The sequence below is a fragment of the Sceloporus occidentalis genome, unplaced genomic scaffold, assembly GCF_023333645.1.
Source record: "Sceloporus occidentalis isolate IW3139 unplaced genomic scaffold, rSceOcc1.0.p SCAF_1, whole genome shotgun sequence".
In the NCBI taxonomy this organism is placed as follows: Eukaryota; Metazoa; Chordata; class Lepidosauria; order Squamata; family Phrynosomatidae; genus Sceloporus; species Sceloporus occidentalis.
Genome location: NW_028316981.1, coordinates 116,601,007 through 116,626,250, shown reverse-complemented (window position 1 = coordinate 116,626,250; position 25,244 = coordinate 116,601,007). Strand labels below are relative to the sequence as shown.

The 25,244-nt window shown below is 40.5% G+C and overlaps 1 protein-coding gene and 1 non-coding gene across 3 annotated transcripts in view; both read right to left on the bottom strand.

Annotated features, from left to right (window-relative positions):
- Positions 1-2,094: 2,094 nt before the first annotated feature.
- TNPO2 (transportin 2) overlaps positions 2,095-25,244 on the bottom strand; it is a 36,955-nt gene continuing 13,805 nt past the window's right edge. For both annotated transcript variants that reach the window (XM_089532413.1, XM_089532422.1), the window contains exons 9-25: positions 24,522-24,640; positions 21,267-21,327; positions 19,858-20,026; positions 19,000-19,152; positions 18,583-18,808; positions 18,010-18,181; positions 15,840-15,926; positions 15,334-15,441; positions 14,778-14,936; positions 12,506-12,593; positions 11,121-11,219; positions 10,510-10,605; positions 9,929-10,004; positions 9,051-9,150; positions 7,509-7,583; positions 5,264-5,394; positions 2,095-4,617 (exon numbers count right to left, since the gene is read on the bottom strand). In XM_089532413.1, the coding sequence (XP_089388539.1) occupies positions 5,287-5,394; positions 7,509-7,583; positions 9,051-9,150; positions 9,929-10,004; positions 10,510-10,605; positions 11,121-11,219; positions 12,506-12,593; positions 14,778-14,936; positions 15,334-15,441; positions 15,840-15,926; positions 18,010-18,181; positions 18,583-18,808; positions 19,000-19,152; positions 19,858-20,026; positions 21,267-21,327; positions 24,522-24,640 (1,896 nt within the window). In that variant the 3' untranslated portion in view covers positions 2,095-4,617; positions 5,264-5,286. The remainder of the gene's footprint in view (positions 4,618-5,263; positions 5,395-7,508; positions 7,584-9,050; positions 9,151-9,928; positions 10,005-10,509; positions 10,606-11,120; positions 11,220-12,505; positions 12,594-14,777; positions 14,937-15,333; positions 15,442-15,839; positions 15,927-18,009; positions 18,182-18,582; positions 18,809-18,999; positions 19,153-19,857; positions 20,027-21,266; positions 21,328-24,521; positions 24,641-25,244) is intronic.
- On the bottom strand, positions 18,316-18,386 carry LOC149321988 (small nucleolar RNA SNORD41). The gene has a single exon (XR_016279598.1). It is a non-coding gene; the product is annotated as a small nucleolar RNA SNORD41 (small nucleolar RNA).

Here is a 25,244-nt window from a genome sequence, read left to right as displayed (position 1 = left end):
AGACCTGGCTCAGCCTCCACTAACCCTCTCATTAAAACAGAGACCAAGGCCTCTTTGGACTTGGACTACATTTCGCATGAGCAAAAGGCACCAGCAGACCAGACCCCAAGCCACCCTTCCCCTTTCCTAGTGATCATCAAACGATGGTTTTCATAGAATGCATCGTAGCGCCATCGAGACTGACGGAAGCGGTCTAGGAAAGCTCTCCGCCTCCGCGGTGGGGCCAGAGCCCTCCCAGATTCACCCAACGACGTCTTTTGAGTCCAGAGACCCAAGAATTCCCAGAACAACCCCTAGCCTCGATCTATGGCTCCAGAACACTCTTCTGCCAGCAGCCTCTCCAACTCTTAAAGACCCTTTTGTCTGTAAATTTTAACAGACAAGAAAGCAGCATGAGATACACAGAGAAAATATTTTGCTCTCAAGAATACAAGTATCACTCCAGGTGTGTTTGACAAGCCCTTGACTGTCAGGGACCAAGGTCTTAAACTTGTCAGTCAGCAGCAGGAAAAATACTTGCTGCCCAGAAAGATATTTATTCTTGGTTCAAGACAGCCAGGCCAAAAGCGCCATGCTGCCGCCGATACTACAGTTAGAGTGCACAGTAACCGCATGCTCCTTAACCCTAGTACGCATGGGCGCATCCATGATTGCGCAGCCCCGCCCACACAGGGCACACATCCATGACATGTCTTGTGTGATGTGTCCAAACTGTTTGTTGCGCAGGACATGTCACCATGCTGCTGGAGGGCACTTATGCGCAGTGCATCACTGGCATGGAAACCACACAGCCACACCAACAATGCAGAGGAGAAAGGGGTCGCCCCTTTCTCCTCTTTAGGGTCAGGGTGTCGGTGGGCATGAAGCTTTGAGGGCACCCCTTTTCTGGGCCGCTCCTCTTTGGCCCAGAAAAAATGCCAGATTGGGGCCACAGGGCTTCACCTGTAGTTACTATGGTCCCAATCCTGCACTTCCTATCGGGCCGCTCTGTACAGCCCTCGTTAGGATAAAATTAACTTATTATGGCCATGTAACTATGTAAACCTTTTCGCAGAAATACTATGTTGAGTCAAATATTTTCTCCCATTTAAAATTTGGGCATTGGTTAAATTTTGCCATTAGACTTGTTTCGACTTTTACTTCCTCTAGTCAAGTTCGACTGTCTTCTCGCCACTCCACCAGGGCTGTGATTGACCCCAGCGGGCCAATCCAAGGACCTCACTAAACCGTCCAATCAGTAGTAGCGACAGGCAGTGTACTCTTTCAGAGGTCTTAAGGAGGGCATGGATTCATGATGCCATTATTGCCACCTCTTAACATTTTCTGTATGAACATCTAAACTGACCCACTATTAATGTTCTGAGCTCAATTCCAGGTGCTGGTCAATGGGGCCAAATGGGATTTAAGCAGCCTCAGCACTACTGAAGCTTTTATTAGCAAGAAAAAAAGACTAAGAGCCCATTCAGACAGGCCAAAATAAAGATGTTTCAGGTCACTTTGCAGGTATGCTGTTTAAATGATGCATGCGTCCTAGGAGGCCAGAGCCACAATAAATCCATGCTCTAGTTCTAACGACTGGAGTGCAGCTTTAGCACAGCTTATGGCCTCTTAAAATGTGCGTGTCATTTAAACAGCATACCTCCAAAGTGACCCGAAGCAGCTTTATTTTGGCCTGTCTGTATGGCTGTATAGAAGCATAGCAAAATAAAGTACAAAGCTACATTAGTATTTTAAGCTCTGGATTAGGTTTAGGATTACAGGATCTGACATGGTATACTGGTTTGGGATTACATCATTCTATGTATCACAGGGCATCTCTAACCAGAAATTACCTACAATAATTTTATCAGTGTATATGCGGGGAATATGATAGTTTGAAAGTGAGAAAGAAGCCAACAGAGTCAAAATCAAGTAAACTGACTTGAGGACACACTATTATGACAGCAGAGTATTTACCCCACAGAAGGATTAGTAAATAGGTCATTTGAGATATTACACTAATCAAGGGCTCTTCCTTTATGATATTCATTATTTTGGAAAATACAATATATTGCATTCTGCTGAGACAAAGAAACTAGCCAGAAACACAGAAACTCGAGTCACAAGGTTTTCTTTAGTTGACCAAAAAAAAAAAAATTATACATAAAATGAGAAAAATCTCATTTGAGCAAGGTGCAACACTAGGTACACTGCAGTTCCACCACTGGAAACATTACGGCACATTTACAAATATACAAATCCAGGATTAACAAACAGGAGGCAATACTAGAAGCACTTGTACAAAAGAAATTCAATTTCAAGGGGCAGTCAGGCCAAGTAGCTTAAACTTCACTTGATGAAAGTTCACAGCCTTCTTTTTATATTCCTGGGTACATAGTTTAGAATCACAACTGGACCTCACTTTCTATCCGTGCACACTTCTTGCTCATGCATTTAAAAACAACCTGTTGCTCAAATAGGGCCCTCTGTTTTCACTCCTCCCATGACAGGAAAATTTGAGAGTGAAGCATGAAAGGGAACACTAGTAATAAAACTATTAAAATGCAAAGAACTAGCTGATTGCTTTCAGAGACCTGCTCAAGTTCCACACCATTAAAAAGACAAAGAAGGAATGCATTTGCAAGTTTACTATCATTTCTTTGAAAAAGTTATTCGAGAGGAGTGCAGGAGTGTGCCCCAGAAACCAGAGGCAAAGAGAGCAGCAGAACAGCAGCTCTCACTTGGGGTTTTGGGCCTCAGAGCCTGTACCGTAATGCCCCACCAAGTTCTATTAAAATGCTCGAAGAACTGCAAGCACTGTAATGTGTAACACAGGCCAGGGATAAAAAGGAAAATGAGCAGGGGATTATCGCGAAGTTTAAGTTACTGAGCAATCTCACAAATACATTTTCAAACATTCGTTCCGCAGTGTCCAGAGTGTCACCATTAAATGCTGTCAACATAGCATCTCCTTAACCCAGAAAAGGGATGTCCATTCTCTGCCATATATAGCTCCAGTATTTAAGCAGTCCCACCATTTTGTCTTACCAGCAACTAAGTAATACAGGATATGTAGCAGTCAACCCAGTTGTCTGGCTATCAACCCAGAAGTTGCTGAAGTTCCATGGGGATCTGCTTAGAATAAAACTGAGGATGTGGCTCAGCTCATGTAGTCTCTTCTTCCCAGCATCCTGTCTGCTGGCAAACACTTCCTTGTGCATATTTCATTCTCTGGAGAATTCTCAGGTGCCTTTTTTTCCTAACAGTCTTTTCTTCCATAAACACTACTTTCACTAGGTGAAGTACTCTTTTCCCACGTATCCTAACTGCCTTTGGGGAAATAAGCTGGCTTCTACTTCACAACTGCTTCACTTACTATTAAAAAGCTATGGCTTCACTAAGTCAAATGCATTCAGCAAATCCCAGATTCTCTTTCTAGGGACTAAACTGATTTGGGTCTAATGAGAATTCCTTAAGACGGCAACTCCACTAAGCATGCAGCAAGAGCCACAAGCTTCCACTGGCCATGCATGGAGGGCTTTAGTTAATTCTGCTACACCTGGTTATGTTTACTGCTTGCTTCTTTTGTAAACCAAAGCGGTCAATGTGGCATAATAACTCCCTTAAGACAGAAAGTGTAAATTATCATAATGTACAAATGCCACTCTGGCCACAAGAATGCAGCACAGAACATATCATGTGCCATACAAAAATCAAGTACACAGTGGTTTCTGCCCGCCTTTGGCCCATGCGGTCATTCCGCTGGAATTTAGTGTCCCGCCTTGCTCTCTACTGCCTCCTACAGCTGACATAATGTAATAGCAGTGTCACAAAGTAACAGCTGAACAACAGGGTAACAGATTCATTGCACTGTGGCATCTTCTTAAAAAACAGAGACATGCTTCTCCAACAGTATTTCTTATGATAAGGACTGCTGCCTAGGTGGCTGGCAGGTTCCCACAAGCTCAGAGCCTGCCTCTGCTCTGAGTGTCACATCCATCACACAGTGCCATGGCAACTATGGCAAAAAGGGTTTGTGGGTTTCCTTAAGTTTCCTAGATGAAAATGCTTACACTTAGTCATTATGGGCACCTCACAGATTCGCTAGTCTACTTCTTGGTCACCATGCAGTCTTGAAAAGGTGAAGAATAGCTGATCTCTTGAATACCGGTGACTGGAAATATACAGTAGTATAACCCCCTTCCCTCTTCATCAGCTGGTTTTAAACCATTATAGCATTTACTCCTGTTTTAACATCTTAAACCCTATCCTTTATTTATTATTATTAGCTAGTCCTTTATGATGGCCCCTAGTTAGATCCCCTTCTCAAGAGTGTTGCAGTTTAAGTTTGCTCCCCTTTCTCAGCCCAGGGCCGAGTCCCACCCACCCCACTCCACCAACAATAGCCTCTGAGTAGAGAGAGACCTTTCCTTCTGCCAGTGAGATACCCTGGTTTTTGTTTAAATTGGTCATGGAGGCCCACCCTCCCCCCAACTTTGTAAATTTCAGGAGATGGGGAGCGAAGTCATTTTATGTCCCACAATGCTCTGCCCGTCCTCCCTAACCCCCCATTAACAGGGATCTGCAACACTGGGTTGTGGACGAGTTCCCAGTATCCCTCCCAGCGCACACAGGAACCTGAGGAAAGAAACAGACAAATCAATATTATATAAGAAGAAACAAAACTAGACAGAGATGTTACTTGAACAACACACGTAATCCGCTCTGCAGAACCCAGCTTGTCCACAAGAATCTTCATGGAGTACAGGAGTGGGGCCCCAAGATTTTGCTTATACTGCAAAGCAGAGCCAGAGCTGGTTTGTGCAGAGACTGATTGCAATTCGGTAGCAGAATATACAGTAAAGACCACAGGGTATGGAGGATATTGAACTCTGCTACTGCATTTCTACATGGCAGCAGGACCCAAATATGTGTATGGAAGGTCTGGATTCTAAACTGCAGAATGGAAGGAATTACTATAGAAAGAACTTGTGCTCCCTCCCAGTACTCTCTCAAATGGCTCCTTTAAGCAACATCTATTTGAAGCAGGCATGATAGGATGATGTCTGCACATGATATCCACTGCTTCATTTTCATATTTCTATACTTAAAAGGTTCTGAGTGTCAAATTCACTGTCATCATAACTCCTCAGTTTTTGTTGCTGCTCATTTCATCTCTTCCCTTCTTGCTCCTCATTTGAATTAACTCTATACCCCTCTAAGCCCTTTTCTCTCTACTATTCAATTATTGAAATGTGATTTATCTAAAATGCTTGGGACTCACCGATTACGGTTTTGCTGCTTCGTCTAAACCCCATAGAATGCAGCAAGCCTCTCTTTCAGAAGTGGAGGAAACTGCTCAGAGAACTGCTGCCAGTTCTCCTCCCCGACTTGATCTTTGAAGCCATGGAGTATCTGATAAGAAAGAAGACATTATCACAAGTAATAATAATAATAATATTTGTTTTATTTCTATACTGCTATTCCAAAGATCATAGCGGTGAACAGCAAGTAAGCTAATTAGCAGTGGGTGGAAGAAAACAAACAAACAACAACCCAATGTATTACATTTACACCATCTCCATCCCCAAACAAAATTGTTTATGAAGTCTACAGCTTCAAAATATTTGTAGAGAACTTGGCATCCATGACTGCAGCTCTCTAGTCCAGTAGAGTGCAACTTATTCATTCTGTCTAAAGTTGCAAATGAAATATACAAATGGCTCCAGCTTGCTTCTAGACTTGATTACGATTAAATACTTGAATACACTTTGCATATAGGTAGGTAACTCCACTATAAACATGATCTAGAAAAGTATACAATCCATTTGCCAGCTCTACTGTCAAATCTCAGTTGCATTCATGTTAAAGTAACTTGCCTTTCTAGGAAAGATGACATTCATGTAACTTGAAATATGCAAGATAAACATGCATCTAACCCAGTATAACACATACCCTAAAGAAAAATAAAAAGAGCAAAAAACCAGAGGGGAACAAAATTAAATGCTCATCAAAGTAATACAATTCAGTAACTGCTTTTAAGTGTACATTGAAGAAGGGGGACAGTCAAAATCTTCTACAGACTGTATTTTATGATCTCGGTTCCAGGATGGAAAAAGGCTCTTTGCCCCTCCCAGCCTAATCTGTCATGGGGCTCAAAAGCATGAGACAAATTTTGAGCAGGCTCATACAGAACAAGTCCTAAGAAATTCTGATGAGTGTGGTGGAGTCTCCTTCTTTGGAGGTCTTTAAGCAGAGGCTGGATGGCCATCTGTCGGGGATGCTTTGATTGAGATTTTCTGCATGGCAGGGGGTTGGAATGGATGGCCCTTGTGGTCTCTTCCAACTCTACGATTCTATGATTCTATGATAAGCCAGCAGCATCTTTAACTGAAAGACTGGGCCCAACTACTCATCTGACGGCAGCCTATTGGACCAAATGAAGTATCCATATTGGACAAGCAGCCCAATATGAAATGACTGCCCCTGTCCTCAATAGTCCATGCCCTAGCTATGGTAATGTTCTCTAGAAAAGGACACATGAGGTAAGATTTTGTAAAAGGCATTCCTACCTTTAAGTTATTAATGAATGATACTTGAATTTTTTAAAAAAAATTCTTTTTGCTGCTTAATGGGAATATATTGTCATCACTTTTAAAGATGTGTCTTCAGTTCTGAAAGTTAGGAATTCTTAAAATGAAAGCCAACAGTCAAAACATGTCATAATAGCTGCATCAACTACACTGCTGCTTAAGCACAAGCAGTTATATTGAGAGTGGGCAACTTGATGTGGAGTCAGTGGCCATTTTTCATCCTGGTCAGTTACCTAAGGGCTACATTTTGATTTTAGGTTGGGGAAGGAGACAGCATGGTATAGTGGTTTAAGCACTGAACTATGAATCTGGGGGCCAGGGTTTAAATCCTGGCTCAGCTATGGAAAACCACTGGGTGACACTGAACAAGTCACACTGTCTCAGCCTTGGAGAAGGGCAATGGCAAACCCTCTCTGAAGAAAGCTACCAAGAAAAACCTGTAATTGGTTCACCTTAGGGTTGCCATATGTCAGAAACGACTTAAAGAAACACAGCAACAACAGCAACAACAAAAAGGTTTTTAAAATACATAAAAATAGCAATGTACATGTGAAAGACGGTAACAAGATAAAGAATTAATGTATAATTTCAGGTAAAGTATTATTAATTTTGTTAAGCCCTATACTGTCATTGTCATTAATGTATATACAAATAAATCTTAAATGGTCTTCAATGGAATTTAGTATTAACCTGACTGCTGATAGTGAAGTAAAACAAACTAAATAATATCATATTGAGTGTGGTACCAACTCAACTATAGGGCTTTTAAATAAATTTCCTGTTAAATGTAATACATTTAGTGGTTTGCCACTTAACTTTGCTAGCAAAGTGGGACTTACATTTTTAGCAAAGGCCACAATCTAAATTAACACAACTTCCTACAAGCCATTTCTTAGTATTTTGTGAAACAAGCCTCCTCCCAATGGAGAAACATACCTTATAAAACATGTCCCTCAGGTCATCCTTTGGACTCACCCAGGAAGCAACAGCATCACAGAAGAAAATAAAATCCTACAGAAGAATAAGACTGCTTAAGAAAATTCAACATAGATCCCAAGCCAAGAGGAATCAGATGTCTCATCAAGCTAAACCAGGACATGGCCTGAAAATGAACTGAATCTCAGAAATTAAGCCCTATCATGCTAAAGAAGTTGAACAAAGAAAAATTTTACATGATGATGTAAAACTTACTCTTCTTTCCCCCTTAATGTGTCATCTGAAAATGCTTGCTACAGAAGACTGACCAGGTATAGAATTAGAAGCCCATATAGGCATGTAGCAAAATGTTGATACTTCCGTTCAAAAAGAGAGTGGGAAAAAAATCACAATAAACAACTGGGTGTCATATAATGAAATGGTCAGTGAACATTCAGAAAGCAGGAAATGAAAAAGCGGATACTACAAATTCTGAAGCTAAGAGCTGCCACACATATACAGGCCAACATATACTTTAGCATTCTGTGTGTAGCCAGATCAGATATTACAGGATGTTTAAAGTGTTATGCCCCACCCCGTATCAGCCCATGTGAGTCTTAAGTGGGGAATCAGAGTCTAAAATAGAAAACCTCCACTATGTGTGGATATTTAGAACACTGGAAGAAGTTTCAACAGAGGAACCAAGTCTAAATTTCATATATCATTGCTGTCCAACAATTCCACCTCTACCTTAATCTCTGGTTTCTTTTTAGCTGTAATTCCACCTCAGGATCCAAACACTCTTGAAGACTTTTAAAAGGCCCCCATTTACTGATAACATTTTCATACCCTTTCAACTTATGGAATGTTCCTATTATCCATTCTGGGAATGGGCAAATGACTAATTTACTGTATTGGTGGTGGTGGACTCATCAACACACACTGTATAAGGTATATACTCAACTATAAGTCAACCTCATGTATAAGTCAAGGGGAGGTTTTGGGGCCAAAATCATGGATTTTTATATGACCCATGGAGAAGTCGAGGATAAAACATAGGGGCATGTAACAAAGGATCTAAATGATGAAGCAAAAGAAAACAATGCCAAAAGAATTTACAAAATTCCAGCAGACATAACTTTGTGCTTACTTTAAAGGCTGGATGGATTAGAGAATAGAGGGAGGTCAGTGCTTCCAGAACAAAATACACTCTTTCCTTTCACCAGGGGGTGGTTCTCTTTTTTAAAAATGAGAGTTAAAGTACAGTACCTACACTGACCCATGGATAAGTAGAATCAGGTTTTTGGGATCAATTGTTTGATTTAAATTTCTAGACTTATACATGAGTATATACAGTAATTGTTTTGCTCCCTTCAAGAAAGGGTCATGGAGTGCAACAATGGTGATGACATGTAGTCCCATCATTTCCCAAGAGGTTATCAGAGTGTTATCATGTGATCTTCATGGTTACCTCTTTTCAGTAGGAATAAGAAAGGTTATGTATTGGGCTAGCTAGCATACACAAACACTTGCAAAAATCTGAAAACTTCCCAGCATGATTACCTGAACAACTCCTCCAGGGTTTACTCCAATCATCATACATATGCCACGGAAAGCAGAGTCTTTCTCTTCATTATCACGTATGTTCCTCAAGGATGTACACCTATGTGCCAGAACACAAAACATCCATATTAAAGTGGAAGAGAAGATATACTGTACTGGTCAGCAATTACTACAGCAATTATGACGAGTACCAAGATTTACTTAAGAGCCAAGTTCCAACATGTGCTTCTCTATCAGCCAAACCTTTATAAGCTTGTGGTCAGTTTACAATTCAATTTAGAGCGTTAGTATGAATTACAGTACACATTAACTAACAGAAGAGACAACATTGGGGTGGCAGAAAGCAGCATAAATTAAGTGCAGTCAACTATATTTTAGGATCTACCCATAGGATAAAAAAAGAACTCCAAAAAACATTTCACATTTTGTGGTTTTTGTAAGTATGGCAAAATGAGCACTGTGAAATCACAGTATACGCCTATAGCCATCCAGAGAGTTTCTAGGTACTGGGGATGTGAAAGAGATGACTTGGATGTATAGGATGAGTTCTGCTGCTTATTATTAACATCACAAAGACTATTCAGAGATTGCTTGTGAGCCTTGTGTAACCACAATAGTTACATCAGTCTTTCAAGTATGTACTGTACACAGTATTTAAAGTCATGTGATCTCCTTCCAACAGAAACACAACCTTTAATGGATGATGTATGGTAACAAGATAGGCTTCTATTGGATAAAAACTGACTGAATACAAGTCCTTCAAAAGACACATCTATTTTTATAGGTTCCCAACAGAGTAGGAGGGTGGCATCCCAGTGTACCAACCCCTGCAAAGCCAGGTGGAAGGCCATGCCTTCTGTTTCAGTATAAACACTAACCAAGGTCTGATAAACTGCTGCAGCATCGGTGCCACCTCCTGAGGGCAGACGTAACCCAAGCGTCCAATCGTGATGGCTAGAAAGGGGAGAGAAACAAGCCTGTCACAACTGCACAAAGCAGCAGCCTTGTCAGTTCTTTAGCTTCAAGAAATGTGTAGATAGGATGGAAAGGACATATGGCTGCACCTAGATCATACTGTATTGAAGTCTATAGTGGAGTAGTACTAAGACAGTTAAAATGATATCAGTGCTCAGGAGCCATGTTTGTTAAGGGCAGGAAAGGCTAAAAGAGGCTTCCAGAAAAGAAAACTAGCTCTTTGATTCATGGAGAAGGCCTCCATAGGACTCTCAAGAAGACAATGTTAGTGGAAGAAGACAGACACAGAACATTAAGATTTAAATTCATTTCTACAGAGACCATGTGCTCAATCAATCAATCAATCATCTGGAACCCATTTCCGAAGCAGATACACAAAACTCTGCACACAACAAACTTTATCTGCAGATAGATGCTTAGCCATGATAAGTAAGAGGACAGCAAAAGGAATGCATCTAAGACAGGAATCAGGATTTCACCTCACCTGTGTTCTCCAAAAGTGTTTTGGGGGTGTTTGGCCGGTTGATGATTTCCACAAGGTTATTCAAGACCATCTGAACATATGGTTGCATTTCAGCCCCTGGTAAGGAGGAACTGATTAGCTGAGCCACACATAGTTCCAAGAACCTGGGTCTTAACCTTGATCTATTAATATCCTTGCTTTCTTTCACACATCTCTCACCCTAAAACTGAGTTTCACAATCTGAACACACACCACATTCCACTTTCTGACAGGATACAGTTAGATGTGAATTCTGCAAGAACTTTATGGCTATCACTGGACTGTCTCACTAACAATCCAGGATTATAAAAATGAGAATCTTATTGGGAATAGCATAAAAATTTAGTTGCACTTTACTTAAACTCATGAACTTCAGGTGAAATATAGTAATCATGTAGGAGTAAGTCCAAACTCATGTAGGGATAAAGACATGTAAAGAAAAGCAGCCAAAGGCCTACCAGTTTAACATGCTGAACAGACATTATTCTCATGTTAAGTGCTAGAATACTACTACTGTTACCACCACCACCACTAAGTGGCATAGTAGCATAAAGCTAATCACTCATCTGTCTATGGCTACCTAATACACTTACCCATCTGCATACAGATTTCTCCAATAGCCCAGGTGGCATTATTGCACACGGAAATGAATTCCGGATTCAAGTTGGTCCCTAAGATGGGCATGAATTCAGCTGAAAAAGATAATTAGCACTAAGTAACTCAATTTAAAGAATTAAGAATAGAACAAATCCTTATTACTAAGTCAGTCCCCTCTCCCCAATCACAGTCCTATGAGAACGGACTCTGTGATCACCTTTTCCTTATAGAATAAGCAGTTTAGTCTGAAGTCAGAATACTGAGTCTTGAACCCATGCAACATTCAAAAACAAAATGTGAGATGAACAGATTCACAGTATTTGGAATATAGTTTATGAATTCCCAGCTCATGTGTAGCAGTACTCAATCTTTACTGTCTTCTGAGTTTCACAGACACATACATAAATCACATAGTAAAAAAATAGTATAAAGCAAACTAATACTGCTACATGTTTTGGACAACCATTCCCATCATCTGAACATTGGCTATGGTCGTGGTGGCTTACGGGAACTGTGTCCTGAACATCTGAAGGACATCTCTCTTCCAACAGAAAGTCCCTCCTATTCCTTTCCCAGGGCTAAAACAGAAGGTGCTAGAACAATTTACAAAGATAGAAACCTCTCAAATTCCTAATACTATGGAATGCAAGGGCTCCATTTTACTCTCTAGTTAGACTGTTCTAGCAAGTCTGTCACTTCAGAGAGTCAACACACACTACTACTTTAAGAGTTGCTACTTTTGCAACACCTCTGGAACCTTACTCGACTAGATATACACACAGGTAAGCCATAGTACATTTCTGTATTTCCCCAAGCTATTTTAAAATATGCTTACAATGACACATAATGTTTATACTGTTGTTCACTGAATGTATTAATTCACCAAGCTTATTCAAGTTTACTTTTATTCCACATGCTTTCCTTTGAAACAGTAAATTTTGTTCCTTCATAAGCCTGATAAGAGGGTGCCTGTTCTAGTAATACTGAGCAATGACAAGACCCTTTATGTATGATGAATGCATGAAATGCACATCTGCAGATCAATCCACTCCAGCTGTAACACTATGGTTCATAGGAACCATTTGCTCTAGTACCAATTACTCTAACAGCATCTCGGGCACAAATCATTAACTAGCTGATCATTTTCTTCCCCCTCCCCCCAAACTGGAGCTAACAAAACTGCACGTGAGAATGCCTGCCTGTCAAGCATGTGCAACAACACTGAACTGTGGTCTCTACTAAATGAGAACTACACAAGACTATGAACTCCCATTTTTCAAAGGAAAGAAAGAGAGAAGACAAAACCCACATATATCAAGGAACAGAAAGGATTTCTGTTTATTAGAGCTGTTTGTTTATCAATGTTTTAACAGATACCTACCAATACATGGCTTGACATGCATGAAGCAGGCTTTGGTAAGGTCTCCTAGGAGTGCAAAGGAACTCTGCCGAACCTCTGGCATGGTATCCTATTCAAAGAGCAAGAATGATCTTGACTGAAATGTGTCTCATAATGTTTGTTATTAAGCCCCCCCCCCTTAAACAATGGAAAGGGAACAAAATATATCAGCAGTATATTGGATAAATCTATTCCAGTGAAATTATCTACCATCCAATCCTTCCTCTGGGACAGACAAAAGCTTTCTATGGGAAGATAAGGAGAAACTACCCTTTCCACATCATTACAAAAGAGCCCAGAGCAAATGTTATGGAATTTGATTATTACTGACATATATCTTCTCTTTAGCACTGGAAATAGGACCTGCCACTACTGGTTCTGGGGTGGGGTGGGGGGATTCTGCTGTTGTTGGGGGGGAGGGAAGAGACTTTACAATTGGTGCACTTTTCCCCATATGGCTTACCTGCTGCAACCTCCAGTGATTAAAAAAAACAATATGATTTTTGCATGTGCATATTAAGAAAGTGAAGTAAACCTGGAGGAAATACCCATCCATCCTTCAGGCAGTTCTAGGTATTATGAACCCAGCCCCATTTCACTCTCAACTCTTTTGGATTCACCTGATTTTTATTTATAGCATTTTATGCCACTGTTCACTTTAAAAACCTCAGGGGGTGTTTCAATTTTCTGCTACATCTATTTCTAAATTAATATTCTTCGCAGAGTTCTCTTATTATCTATTAGTGATAGTTGTTTACTCCACTTTTGTTGTGTAGCTTCACGTTATTTTTGACTTATGGCAACCCTAAGGTGAACCTATCATGAATTTTTCTTGGTAAGATTTGTTCACAGGTAGTTTGCCATTGCTTTCCCCTGAAGCTGAGAGACTGTGACTTGACTAAGGTCACCCACTAGGTTTCATGATCGAGCGGGGAGTCAAACCCTTATTCTCTAGCGTCTTCATCCAGCACTTAAACCATTATACCATGCTGGCTCTCAACTAGTAGTTGTCAATGTGAACACAGCAGAAATAAATTGCTTCTTTTCCCTCTCTTCATCTCTCCAGTGATTCAACACATTGTTATTCTAACCTTTCTAAAGCATATTTCTTTGATAGACTTAAACCAGTTTTCTATTTCCTTTATGAAAAGGTTTCTCTATTGATATACATATTCAGAATGGAGTGGGCAACTGTCAGAAAGCAGGGGGCCACATTAGCCTCCCTAGGGACCTTAGAGGACTGTACCCCCCCGGAAGAAGAGCCCCCCCCCCCAAAGTGTTCTCTGGCCACATTTGTAACCTCTCTTGACATTTTTGGCTCAGGAGAAGTATTTTTATCTACAGGAAGTAACTGAGAACTCTCATCTCATTTTTAAAAAGACCTCTTCTGGGCCTAAGATGGCTGGGGGAAGTGCCTCCTACACTCCTTGGTGTGCCCTTGGGTTCATTTGGGGGGCATTTTTTTCAAGAACAAATGATTCCTGAGAGACTCCAGGGGTCACAGAAATGCCTCAGAGAACTGCACTGCCCCACCCCTCATTCAGAATTGTCCTGATATTCAGATCTTCCACCATGTTTGGATTAATTTAGTTAACACAAGATGATTCTTGTTTTTACATGCAAAATATTAAAGAGAACTGCATATGCTACATTAGGTCATTTCCTATGTTTCTCTAAACCTTAAACCTATTTTCTCCCAATTGAAATGGCTACACTAATCAAATATCATCTTTGTCAATCAATTCTATTTTCAACTGATTATAGCTCCTGCATGAGTCTGTCCATAATATCTATCTTCAGAGGCCCTATTACATGTCTCAGCACAAAAAGAAGCTAGGCCTTTTTCTGTACGACTTCCCAAGTCAGGTTGGCTCCATTGCAAATGAATCTGACAGGCATTAAGAATAATTGTTTTGATAGGCCCTTGGCTTCTAAAATTGTTTTCGACTTACTGTTAAAGACTTTATTTTAATCTTCTGCTATGATTTTATTGTACACTGCTTTGGGGACCTAGAGAGGTAAAAGCATGACAAATACTTTACTTACAAATAGCCCTTTGAGTTCTCTAGCTCACTTTTCAAGTCAATCAGAAGCAATGGAGATAAAAGTTTAGTAACAGACGTGCCAAAACCACAGATTCACTGTTTGCAGTGCAAAATTTAAACTGCTCTCGGGTTTCTCAGAACTTTCTCTGGGAAGCTACAATTTCTCAGTTTGAAACAGCTAAGATCTAACTTAAGCAGCTACTACTCACCTGCATGCACTGAAACAGCAGAGTCATGATATTGCTCCGGGCCACAAGCTGCTCCACATGACATCCCAGACCTTCAGCCAAACCACTCAGCAGGTCAAGAGCAACAATCATGAAGTCTTTATCAGGAGCCTCATATTGGTCTGGGTGTTGACTGTACATCTAACATTGAGATAAAATAGGTCTGAAAATATGAACTCACAAAATGCCCTCCCTCCCATGTTGCATCACAAATCACTGAACAATGCTTTGAAGACAACACAGACCTAGAGGGGCATACTTCCTCCACATGTCCAATCCCCAAAAAGAAGTTTAAAGCTAATTAAAACAATCTATGGGAGGAGGCACAGGGGTCTGTGGGACAACTTAGTCCATCCCCATTATATACTTCAAAAAAGAAGATACTGAGATGTTAAGATTCAGTTATTAAGGCTGGTAAAATTATTCTCAACTGGTGTTGATTTCTACATGGGTTAACTTCACATTAAACAGGAACCCAAGCTTTCCAGTATTTAGCACAATATTCTGCAAATTTCCCATGGATACCAGCTTAACATACCATTGCTTGGGCAAGGGTCTTCTGCACAAGTGTCACACAGCGCTGATAGACAGGTTCACAGTATGGAAGGAAACCACTTTGGAGAGCAGTTGCTACAGATGACAAACACTAAAAAGGAAACAGATAATGACTCAAAAAACGTGTTGATGCCTATCTACTGGGCATCTGCATTTCCTTGCCCTTTAAGGCACTATTGAAGCTATTTAGTACAGACTGATGAGATCAACTGTGAAAGGGTCATACTTTATTTCAATCAGCTAAAGCAGTGAAACAAGAACCAGGAAGCTTCCTTGAGAACACTATAACCCCAAAACACAAGAGAGCCTGTGCTCACAGTATGCACCAATAAGGTCTTAGCTCATTCTTAATGTACAGATTTAATTAATCTTCTATAAGAAAGAAGAAACATTACTTTTAAACAAGCATGATCCTCAGGCACTGTAGAGTTTAGTTCTTTCAGCAGATGCACCAGAGCCTACCTAGATTATTAACAAGTGGCCACTCACTTCTAGGAGAGGAAAGAGATCCTTGTCCTCATCCTTCAGCTCATTCCACTTCTGGATCAGCGGGGGCATCAGTTTTTGGATATATTCCTGGAGAAGAAAAGACTAGATTTAACATCTTTCAGTCCCAACCACAGTCAATGCTATAAACAGCCCAGAAACCTTCAGAATTGAAAAATACTCAACACAATGCTTCAGGATTCGAATGTCTTGTATTTTAGTAAGTCATCATTGTTTCTAGGCTCAGGGAAAATTAAGCCAACATTTACTTTAGAATTCCACCAAACACAACTAAAGTTTACTAAATCTAGAAATGCTCCCAACCACTTCGAAAGGATCGTATTTTGCAAAAATTTGAATATGCATCCCACAGCAAAAAAATTTCACCTTCAGAGGAGACTGAAATTTTAAAAACACCAAAAAGGATAGTATTTTTTTTTAAAAAAACCCACACACAATGCCTTCGAGAGCAAATATGATAAAGCAGAAAAAAAAAGTCAACACAATCAAAGAGGTGGCAAATACGATTTGACAAAAAAGACTGCCATCTGTATCTTCACCTACACCATGCTTTAAGATCACCCTTGGAAGTCTGTTTCCATGATCACCTGTGAAGAGAATAAGGTTGGCAGGCACAAGGCCCTTTTGGCTACAGCTTTAGTCCTGTGGAACTCTGTTCCAGCAGAAACGTGTAATGGTGACATTCAAGAGGGCTCCAAAGACCGACCGACCGACCGACCTATCTATCTATCTATCTATCTATCTATCTATCTATCTATTTATTTATTTTATTCATTTATTTCATTTATACGCCACCTTTCTCCCCAGAAGGATCCAAGGCGGCTCACAGATAAAACATTTAAAATATCAATAAAATTAAAAGCAATCAAAACATCTGTATCTAATATAAAATCACATAAAATATACAAAAGTTAAAACAAACTAAAAACCCATCTGCTCCATAATGCATAAAAATGTTTATACTTGCCAGCGAAAGGCCAGCAGGGAGGGGGCCAGCCTAGCCTCTTGAGAAAGGGCATTCCAGAGGATGGGAGCAGCCACTAAGAAGGCTCTCTTTTGTGTCCTCACCAGGCGAGCCTCTGATCTTGGCAGGACAGAGAAAAAGCCTTCTCCTGCAGATCTTAGGACTCTTGTAGGTTTTGGGCACAACAATGACAGCCTTCTCAGGATGCTGTATAAATAGTGCAGCTATACTTACATAGATCCCACCATACCATACCATCACAGAAATAACTGATGTTCTTCATCACAAAGTTATAATCTCCTTGCTTTTTTTTTAATGCAATGAGCCTGCCATATGAGAAGGTTAGGCATCCATGGGCTGGAACTCTTGTGGATCACCCCACCACATATTAGCCAATGGTGATACATGCACATGGGCACACTGATGCAAATACATGCACATCACTACCCACAGACTAAAAGGGTCTTGAACTCCTGTGACTTGTCCCATGGGGGGAGGGAACTCTCAGAGATGGGAAGGGCATAGAAAAAAATATATAGAAATTACTGAACAGCTGTCCTGAAATGGTTCCAATGAAAATAAGTTCTCTCCTAATATATAATCATTTAAGGAATCATATAAAACAACTTTATAAGAAGTCAGATCACTAATCCATCTTGCCAAATAGTCACATCTTCAGATCCTTTAATTGCTGGTGGCAAATATAAAAGTGTTGGATTTTCTGTCTGTAAAGCATATCCCCTTCCCATCATACACTTTCTTTAGAAAATCTCTCACTGCTCTCTTTTCAAACTCAGTCACCATAAACAGAATATTTCTGACCTGCCCTTCTCTAGAAATTACAACTGTGCAACTTCAGCATTAAGGAAACACATTTGGTGGAAATGCAGACAGCCACTTTCCCTTATCTTAAGCAGGCATCCTGACACACAAACCATTTTAATCAGGAATAGGAATTATATGCAGTGTCCATGTAGTTTAGAGATTTCTGCTTTAAGGAAAAAGGGTTCTCATAGGTGACATTTTGTTCCATTATATCACATGACTGCAAGGAAAATACATTCTAGATTTCTCCATCTTCAAGAATTATCTTTAAAACTGTGCTGACAATACTTCATTCAAGAACAATGTATCAAGGCAAGTCAATGCTAGCAGTCTGCCAGCGTCAGTAAGGAAGAATGCACATACCGGCTGGTTGAGGTGATGCCCAACAGAATCAGCCAGAGTGCCAATTGCATCATACAGGATCAGCAGGTTCTTGTGCTGGTATTTCCCAAATGCAAAAACCAAAGTATCCAGAATGAAGCTGAGATAAGGGACTAGCTCTGTGCAGGCCTCTTCCTCAAGAGTTGCAAATGCACTAAAATAAAATTACAAGAACACAAGTGGTGGGCATGCACCAAAATGAGAGCAGTACCAAAATGGACTAACTTTTATTCTCCCACAGAGCTTAACCTTAAGTGCCATCTCTCATATGAATATCATGGCATTTCTCTAGATCAGACAGTACGAATACAAGACTCATCACTGCAGAGCTCAAACTTCAACTTGTTCATCACTTCCAAAGAAAGCCTTAAAATGCAGGAGAGGAATTTAGTAAGGACACACCAGTAGCGCAACCATACTAGAGATTCTAGTCTGGTTTCAACTTACAAAAAATGTCTCAAAACACTTGCGAACATCTTTAAAAAGTATTCTTTGTTTTCCCACACACTACCCACTCTAGCTAGCTACAAACCCATTGCTTTACTGCCCAAGTACCTGCAAGCAGCCTCCTGCACTCTCTTGTTGCTGTCCAGAATCCGCTTAAGGAGCTCTGTCATCAGAGGCTTTAGATACATGTCAGGAGGTTGGCTCACAACCCAGTGGGCATAGCGGCTCAAGGTCCAACAGGCAATGGAACGCACTAAGGCCTTCTTGTCAGAAAGACACTGGATCAAGTGGGGAATCAGTTCAGGGAGATAAGGAACCATGCCTTGCATGCAGCCTAGAAATGTAAATAAAAATATAATTTAAAAAATCCAAGAACAGAACAAACACACTCAGTACAGTCTATCTCAGCCCATCAACAGAATGTAGTAAAGATGCTAGTTCCCAGTTTACATAATGGGATTGCCAATAGTTCCGCCTCTTAGTAGAGAGAAACCACTTTCCTATGTTCATACTAGTAGGATTTACCTTCTGCAATGGCCCCCAAAACAAGGATGCCTGATTCCTTGATAACCCACTCAGGATGGAAAAGCAACCCCTTGAGCAGTGGAAGCAGGTGTGGAAGGAGCTCATCTCTGAAGACATTGGCCAAAACATCCAGAGCTGCAGCAGAACATTTTCCTGTAGAAGAGACAGGATCATATGGCAGAAACATCATGGAGCAAACTCTTGAGTGCTTCTCAAAGAAGCAACAAGCATGACAAAGGTGCCTCTTTCAGTATCAACATGCAAATGAATATTTCTAGTGGCAGACGAATTCTGAGTTGTACAATTCCAGCGCTTCCATTAAATATTAAGAACTATCTTTTCAACAAGCAGCTTAATGGACACTAAGCATTTCTAGTCTTGTCTCATTCTCCATGAACCAATACATTATATAAAATGTTTATATAGATAGAAAATAGTCATACAAGAGATCACCAACTTGTTCAAAGAGAAAAAAGAGAATGTATGTCCTACCACTAGCTAACTATATAGATGAACATGTAAATGGAGAAAACAGGAAACCATTTCACATATAAGACTCAAAAATACAATGATTAGAAATTAGGCTAAAATGAACAAAGGATAAGACATTCTCCATCTCATTCTCCACACCACACATGTACTGTATTCAGCACTAAACATATAGTTCCCATTGAGCTCCCACCAATGTCAGGGAGGGGGTGAAAATTGGGGTTCCTCCATATATTTCCAAACTGCAGCTTGGAATATCCTTCATCACTGGCTAGGGATATTTGGGAGCCGCTGTCCAGCAATACATGGGGAATCACACTTTCCACACTCCTGCCCTAGAGTATTGCATAACACTATTCTCCTACGCACTCAGATTCCAGTCAGACAGTGTGTCATCATCATCATCCTCATCCTCTCCATCTTCATCATCCTGTAGCCGCTCCTCTTCATGCTGCAGGGTAACTGTGCGGGATTTGTGGAAACGAGGTTTGATATCTTGCTCACTGTCAGGGATGGCTTCATCTTCTTCCACATCACCCTGCGATTAAGGGGAGGGAGAATATGTGACATCTGCCCAAGCAGTCCCCTATTTTAATGATCCTAACAATTATGCTGAACAATTCCCTCAAATTTGCACTGTTACTCTGTATGGGATAGAACTGTATAAGAAACAAGTAGAACCACAATCCTTTTTTCTTGGTGGGACAGAAGTCATGTTATCATACCAACTGAAACCCTGACAGAAAGAGAAAAGGCTCAGTCCCCTGAACCCTTCAGACCAGGCTTCCATGGATCAGACAGTACGAATACCACAAACCATCACTGTTATCAGACTAAAGCTTATGCTTATGCATCATTTCCATGAATATATTTGCCCGGACATTTACACTGTGCAGTGATGTATGCGTTTCTCATCAAGTGTAACAGACACAAAACAGATTCTGAGAAACCATAGGGAACATTGGCAAAGTAACTAGGCTTTACACACTGCCATGAAGGATAGCCAAAAAAGTAGGTATTTGCATTCAATTATTCTCATTCACAAGTGTTAAACTTCATTTTTTAATAAGAATAACTCAGCCAACACACAGGTGTGGGTTCATCAAGGAGTAGAGTTCTGCTTCTAAACCCAGTATCATATACTCAGGACACTAATTGCTACCTTTGCATTCTTGGATAATATGCTCAATTTTATAGGAACAGGATAACAATAGCAATGGCAAGTACATTTCTATAACGCTTATCAGTGAACTAGCACTAAGCGATTTACAACGTGTAAATCAATTGCCCCCAACATGCTGGGTACTCATTTTACCAATCTACAAAAGGATGGAAGGCTGAGTCAACCTTGGAGCCCTTCTCTAGGATCAATCTTACAAAGTTGTGGCTACAATACCAGCATTTAACCACTGTGCCGCCAGAGCTCATCAGGAATGAGACGTAGGTTGTGGTGCTACTGTCAGGAAATAAGAAAACCTTAACAAATAAAGCTCTTCAAATATAAAGCCATCCTCCCAGTTGTGATAACAAAAGGCATTGCTTTAAGTCCAGTAGATTTGTCATCCATACTACCTTCGACTGTGCTACCAAGGATGGTCACAGTAACAGCAGCATAAGGAGGAATGAGATCTAAGTCATCTGAATACATTATGATCAATTCAAACATGGAAACATTTTAATTGTCATACTCAGTGAACAGGCTATGTGTGCAGTATACAGAAAAGGGAGAATATCTCAAAAGCAAGCACTCCAAACCTACTTTGATGATTTTAGAGTACCTTTAACAATATGATGTCAATTTCAGAGTATTTCATTCCATTCACCAAGATTGGAATCAATCTGTAAAGAGAAATGGCAGAAGAGTTAAGCAACTTGGTCTCAGAGTGACACAGATCACAAAAAGCACTGCAGCCAACAATTATTAAATACAGTAGGATCAAGAATGTAGGGCCACCATTTTGATAACTTTTAATAGTTACCATACCAAAAAAGATTATTTGCACCAAGTAACTGCCTTCTCTGTATGGAAGGCCTTTAGCTCACTGAGCATTCCTGCACCATTTTAGGGTAATCCCCCTTCCCCTTCACAGCCCAGACCACCAAGTTTAGAAGGGCAATCTGATCCTCTGCATGGTGACTTGAGGGGAATCACAGCAAGCAGAGGTTGGGGAACTCCACTTTCCCCAGCCCAACTGCACATGTCTACATTTGCATTCAACCCACCACTCAGTGTTAGGGCCTGTGCTGCTATGCAAACTGACAAATTCAACTGAAAGTTATAATCCCTGTTCAAGCTCAGACAAGAAGGTTGGCCACTACAAAAAGCTAAACTTTCAATTGCCAATACAGACCAAAAAGCAAATGACTTCAGGCACGTAACAAATGTGCGCAGCAATTTCACGGCAACAGTGCCTATGCATCTCCTCCAGTTTAAAATCCCCTTTCCTATCTTAATTCTGAACAAAGTACCCTAGTCTTATTGTCTGGCATACTACATGCAATTGGCAAACTAGTGGTGTGCACCGAGTTCAGCTATGTGAGGATGATTTTAGCTGTGATGTGGCCTGACAACAGGGACAAAGTGCTTGGAGAGGCATAGCGGTTTTCTTTGCCAACCCTTGGTCATTAACAACTAGCAAAGTCATTCTGATGGAGGGCCTCTTTCAGGAATATGACTCTTGATTCTCTATGATCTCTTGGCAGCTCCTGATGCCATCAAACATGGTATCTAGCTCAAATAATCTGCAGACTGGGAGGGGACACAGCAATATGGTGGTTCTGCTCCTGCCAACATGGTAAGCTGCTTAAAGTGGCATGGGGGACATAAGCTAGAAGTGCCTTCTCCCAGCTTTTGCTGGTTTTCCAGTTTCCATGATTCCGGACAGGGACAGAATGGTAATGTCGACTAGATTACTTCAATACTTTCGGCTGGCACAGAATGTAGCTACCCAAATTGCAACCAATTCAGTTGTTATTATATTGCACTGTCTCTGTAAGTGTTGAGTGCACTGTGCACTGGCTGCTTATATCCTGAGCCCAATTCAGAACAACTGTTTGTTGCTGTGTGCTTTCAAGTCATTTCTAAGTTATGGTGACTCTTAAGGTGAATCTATCACAGAAGTTTCTTGGCAAGATTTCTTCAGAGGAGGTTTGTCTTTGCCTTCCTCTGAGAATGAGAGAGTGTGATTTCCTAACAATGCTGACCCCCCCCCCTCCAATTTAAGAATAATTTCAGAGGCCATGATCCTGCCCATGTACTCGACAGCAGTCCTATATGGTTCACTGGGGATTTCTCTGAGACAAGCACAGATAAAATTGCACCACGGGTCTGGCAGCATCTGCAGTGCCTCTGTCGTTAGCCCACCTGGGTGCATAGAGCAATAAACTCTTTCTATGGTAAATGTATTATTATTTGTATAGTACCAAGTGTGTGCAAAAACACATCTTTGCCATGAGGATGCTACAAACCAAAATTGCCAAATGGGAAACAAGGAAGGAAAGTGAGGGAAACTGAAGTGTGGTAAGTAGTGATGTGAGATTCTTTCCCTTCTATGCAATTAGGCTTGGTTCTTGGCAGGATAAGTTACTGCAAGGCGTGAGAAATTGACCAAGTTTAATGTAATAATTCTGAAATATTTTCATTAGTGGCTCCACCTTGATTGCTCATAGCTGGTGTAATAGATGTATCTCTTCAACAATGCTATGCTATCTGCCTGTACATATTATTTGGTAAATCTGTTATTTTAATCAATTATGCCCTCTAATGCTTGAAACCCACCCAAGTATTATAAATATATTCCTATAAGAGTTCAGACCCTAGAGCCGGTACGCACATAGTCTGCATGTCGTTATCTTAAGCTATTTAATTTTATACTTCTATCAACTTTTTATAAATACTATTTATTTTTATTTTTTCTTTTGTTACGTGCCTCCAGTTTATGGTAACTTTATCCTAGGGTTTTCTTGGGAAGGTTTATTCAGGAAAGATTTGCCATTACCTTCATCTGAACTGAGAGAGTGTGGCTTGCCCAAGGCCACCCAGTGAATTTCCATGGCTAAACAGGGCTTCAAACTATGTTCTCCAGAGTTCTAGTCCAACGCCCAGGCCACTATACCATGCTAGTTCTCCAGTGATGGTACTTGCCTTTGAAGCCCTAAACATCTTTGGAATAAAGTATCTTTAAAAGTACTTCTTCCTTTTATCAGTTCTCCTGCATTTTAAGATCAGAGAAACATCACCCACTACTGTTGATATATTTGTGACAAGTGAAAGCTTTTTTCCATTTACAGTTGTTACTGTGGAGCACTCTTAATAGAGGGACCAGTATTAACAACCACCTTGCACCAGGTGGAAAACTAATTTTTGTGTGAGCACTTTAAACTGGTTCAGACTGGTTAATGTTAACTTTTTATGTGGTTTTCACCAACTTTTATTTCTGCAATTGCTATTTCGCTACCTATTGTACTATTTTTTCTCACATGTTATACACTTCCCTGGTATCATGCAGTAAAGGACAATATAAATACACATTTAAAATATATCCCTTCCCAGCTCTACCAGCAATGGGGAAAAAGCAGTTTGGAAGCAAGGATTTCTCTAGCGCTTCATCTACCAAAGCTAGTCCATACAGCTCAAGTTTTGCAAGTAGTAGCACCTACTAAGCATTCCCAGGTAACATCTACTGTATAAGCGTATGTGATAAACAATGGAGAACTATTGGTAGATGAACCCCATCCAAGCAGAACTAGTTTAGCAGCAGACCAGTCTATGAGATAATTTATGTTTGCACAAAGCTACTAAAAAAAGAGTAATGGCAGCATGTGTAAATAGATGCACAAGCACCTCCAAAGAGACTGGTTCAAGTCTAAGTTATAGATGAGAAAAATACAGGGTTTTCTATGACTCATTGTGCCATCATAACATCAGTGTCAATGAAACACTGCCATCTTTGCTGCCATCTAAAGGGAAACAAGCCCAGACTTCAAAGAGTTCATTTCAGCCAGTGGATTACTGCAGAGGCAAAGCTACTCACTGCACCAGGTGTGAAGACAGAACTTCTTTGCAGATGGGCTGCTCAGCAAGCGTCAGCCAGAATTCACATGCTTCCAATGCCACATTCTCATCACTGTCCTGGGTCCTCTGCAACATGTACTAGAAAGGAAAAAGAGCAATAATCTAAAGCTTTCGCTCAGCTTTTGATTCCACTCCTATTTTTCTGTGTCTGTCTCATCAAATGCCGAAAACATATTCATCATCAAAAAACAGCAAGACTTTTTGTGACCTGTTACATTAGCAGTACCAAAACAATGAACAAGTCTGTTCTATACTTACAAGTCTGTGCCAACACTATGAAATGGTATGAAGGGACGAGAACAAGGCCCAGTCGCCTCACCAGTGGGCCCTTGGTATCTGATGGATTTTGTTTTCAGGACCACCCCACATGGAGACCAAACTCCATGGATCCTCAAGTCCCGTTAAATGTAACAGCATAGTAAAATGGTGTCACTTACATTTCTTAAAATTTTTTCAAGCAATGGATAACTGAAATCAGTGGATACAGAGGGCTGACTGTACATTTAGTCATGTAGCATGATAGTTCAGAGCCCTAACAGCTGAAGCAACATCAAAGCAGCCAGCACTGGGACAGAAAGTTATTCACAAGAAGCAGTCACTAGGAAAATCTACCAATGAAGTAAGGGTGCAATATGTTACTCATACGTCAAGAATCAGTGAACTCACGACAAGTTTCACTAGT